The following is a 2,354-nucleotide window of genomic DNA, read 5'->3' as shown; positions in this document are numbered from 1 at the left end:
ATGGAAATTAAAACTAATAAAAGCAGTAACAAATACTACCCAAAACAATTAGAGATGACAACTAGAAAACCTGATCTCCTTTGCTAAGCTGGTCACTAACTCAACAGAAAGGATAGGCCAAAATATCCCTGAACGGATGTCCAGGAAGAAAACATTTAAATACCAGTGCCCAAGTATCGGCACAGTTATTTTTCACAAAGTGAAACAAAGATCTTGTGCTCAGAACTTTACTTCTGCACATAATACAATTTAAGAAGTGCTCTTTATGATATACTGTTAGGTGGCTAGGAAACAAAACCAGCTTTCACTACAGACTTTCTCCAAGGTAGGCTAAAAGTCTGCCCAACCCCATGAAACACAACAAAATCTGCAAAAGCTTCTCAATATCCCATAGGATAGTTTACTCAATACCGTTTATTTTAATGAATTTAGCTCTTTTGGAATGTTTTTTTTTACTTCAGTACACCTGCAGCTGATATACTTTTATTTCAAAAAGAGCCCACAACTTCATAGATCAGAATAATGAGTTCTTGGACTAAAATTTGACAAGTATTTCAAACCAGAATAAACAAGCACCAGTGTCAAAAAACAACTCCAAGAAAGTCTTCCTTGGTTTCCAATGTTCCTTCTCTGGCACTCATTTAAGCTCTTTGACAAAGACATCCTTTGTGCAGGAATAATGTGCAGTTGCTAAATGAACCAGGCAATGAAAGTGACTTGGGGCAGGGAGGAAAAAAGAGGACACTATTAAGAACCAAAGCATTGTAGGAGAATTCCAGGAGCTTGATTCATCTCCAGGTAAGTCCAGGGAAGCAATGCATTCACTTCAGTGGCAGCTGGATAAAGTCCTTAGCAATGTACTCCTGACAAGCTCCAATATTCGGTGAAGCTTAGGAACATTTGTAATAGGTACCTCTTCCTGAACATGCACTTGTTCTATTCCCTCAATTTACACCATCCCTATCAGATGCTCCTAAAAGCAAACACTTGAGCCTCAAGGAACAGAAGACACACAAGTCATGTCCCACCCAAGCTAGCACCAGTGATTACACAAATAATATTTTATTAGAATAGAATCCAGTGAAGAAAACCATACTACACAACAACAAAAGAACAACAAAGAAATATACAACAAAAACAGTCATATAATATACCTAAAACAAAATTTCTTACCTGTTCATGAAAATCCCCCCACCAACTTACCATACTACTGTGTGGTAGAACCTGCCATGACAGAACATTTTAATTTTCAAGTGTCTAGGTGTTTTTATGAAAATGTCAAATACTGATGCTTTCTGTATAAGAGAATATATCTAGCAGATACATCTACAATGCCTATGTCTAGGTATGATTTCAAATATTCAATTCACTGACTGATTAACATTAGGTAAAAATCCATGGCAATATTAGCATCTGTGAATAAAAGACTACTATGCAGAAGCAGGATTTATATACACCCAACTTCCTGCCACCACTCCTAAACACCACCAGCTTGATATGGCAATTTCTATGCTGCACTGTCCAGTGAGTAAGTGTTTAGAAGTATCCAAAAGCTATGAAGACACTCCTAAAAAGGGAAGTATCAGAATTCAGCAGTAACAAGCAAAACATTTTTTTAAAAGAAAATGTCAAATATCAGTGGCATCCTCCTCATCAGCCAGCCAGCTAGCAGACTAGAGCAAAAAGATCTGAAAATATATGATCTAAATTCTAACTTACCATTGTAGTTGAAGCCATGTGGCCAAATGGCAAAAGAAGTACTTAAGGAGTTTCGTGTAGCAGGCAAAGAATCATATTTGATGGTCAGACTTGGGGTACTGAAAACAAAAAATTCAAGAAGAAAAAAAAAATACCATTGAGAAACTAAATGGGTATTTCATTTAAATACAACATTTCTGGTGGTTAATTCTACTTTAATTTCATGAGCAGAGTTTCCTGCAAGAGTAGAAACAAGTGTTCCATCCGCTGCTAGTGCAGTACTAGCACTACTAGTAGTGACTACTACTACTTTTCACAATCATTTTACATTAGTTTTATTCAACAGTAAAGTGACAAGCACGTAAATGTACATACACTTTTCTCTATCCCAGCAGTCTACCTGGGCTATCCCAAATGCCACAACCTCAGATGCACAGGAGGCTAAAACACTTAATGAAAAGCAGAGTGTTTAGCACACCGCATCAGCTCTTTTGTTTTGCTTTTCAGAACGTGTTATTAACCAACACCATAACCAACATAGACAACACCTCCACTAGCGGTGTCTTCTAGCATTGTTTGGTTTAAAACTGACTCACAGCGAGCTGTCAATCAAGAAATGAAAAAAATTTGCTGCCACCGCCGGGGCGGAGATCGAG

The 2,354-nt window shown here is 37.5% G+C and overlaps 1 protein-coding gene across 22 annotated transcripts in view; it reads right to left on the bottom strand.

The window, feature by feature from the left end:
* The window catches only part of SUPT20H (SPT20 homolog, SAGA complex component), a 29,591-nt gene extending 27,252 nt beyond the window's left edge, over window positions 1-2,339 (bottom strand). For all 22 annotated transcript variants that reach the window (XM_031056834.1, XM_031056838.1, XM_031056839.1 and 19 more), the window contains exons 1-2: window positions 2,295-2,339; window positions 1,720-1,817 (exon numbers count right to left, since the gene is read on the bottom strand). In XM_031056834.1, coding sequence (XP_030912694.1) covers window positions 1,720-1,737 — 18 coding nt within the window. In that variant the 5' untranslated portion in view covers window positions 1,738-1,817; window positions 2,295-2,339. The remainder of the gene's footprint in view (window positions 1-1,719; window positions 1,818-2,294) is intronic.
* Between the last annotated feature and the right edge of the window lie 15 nt (window positions 2,340-2,354).

This window comes from Geospiza fortis, unplaced genomic scaffold (assembly GCF_000277835.1).
Source record: "Geospiza fortis unplaced genomic scaffold, GeoFor_1.0 scaffold194, whole genome shotgun sequence".
NCBI lineage: Eukaryota > Metazoa > Chordata > Aves > Passeriformes > Thraupidae > Geospiza > Geospiza fortis.
This window is presented reverse-complemented; position numbering and strand designations above follow the sequence as displayed.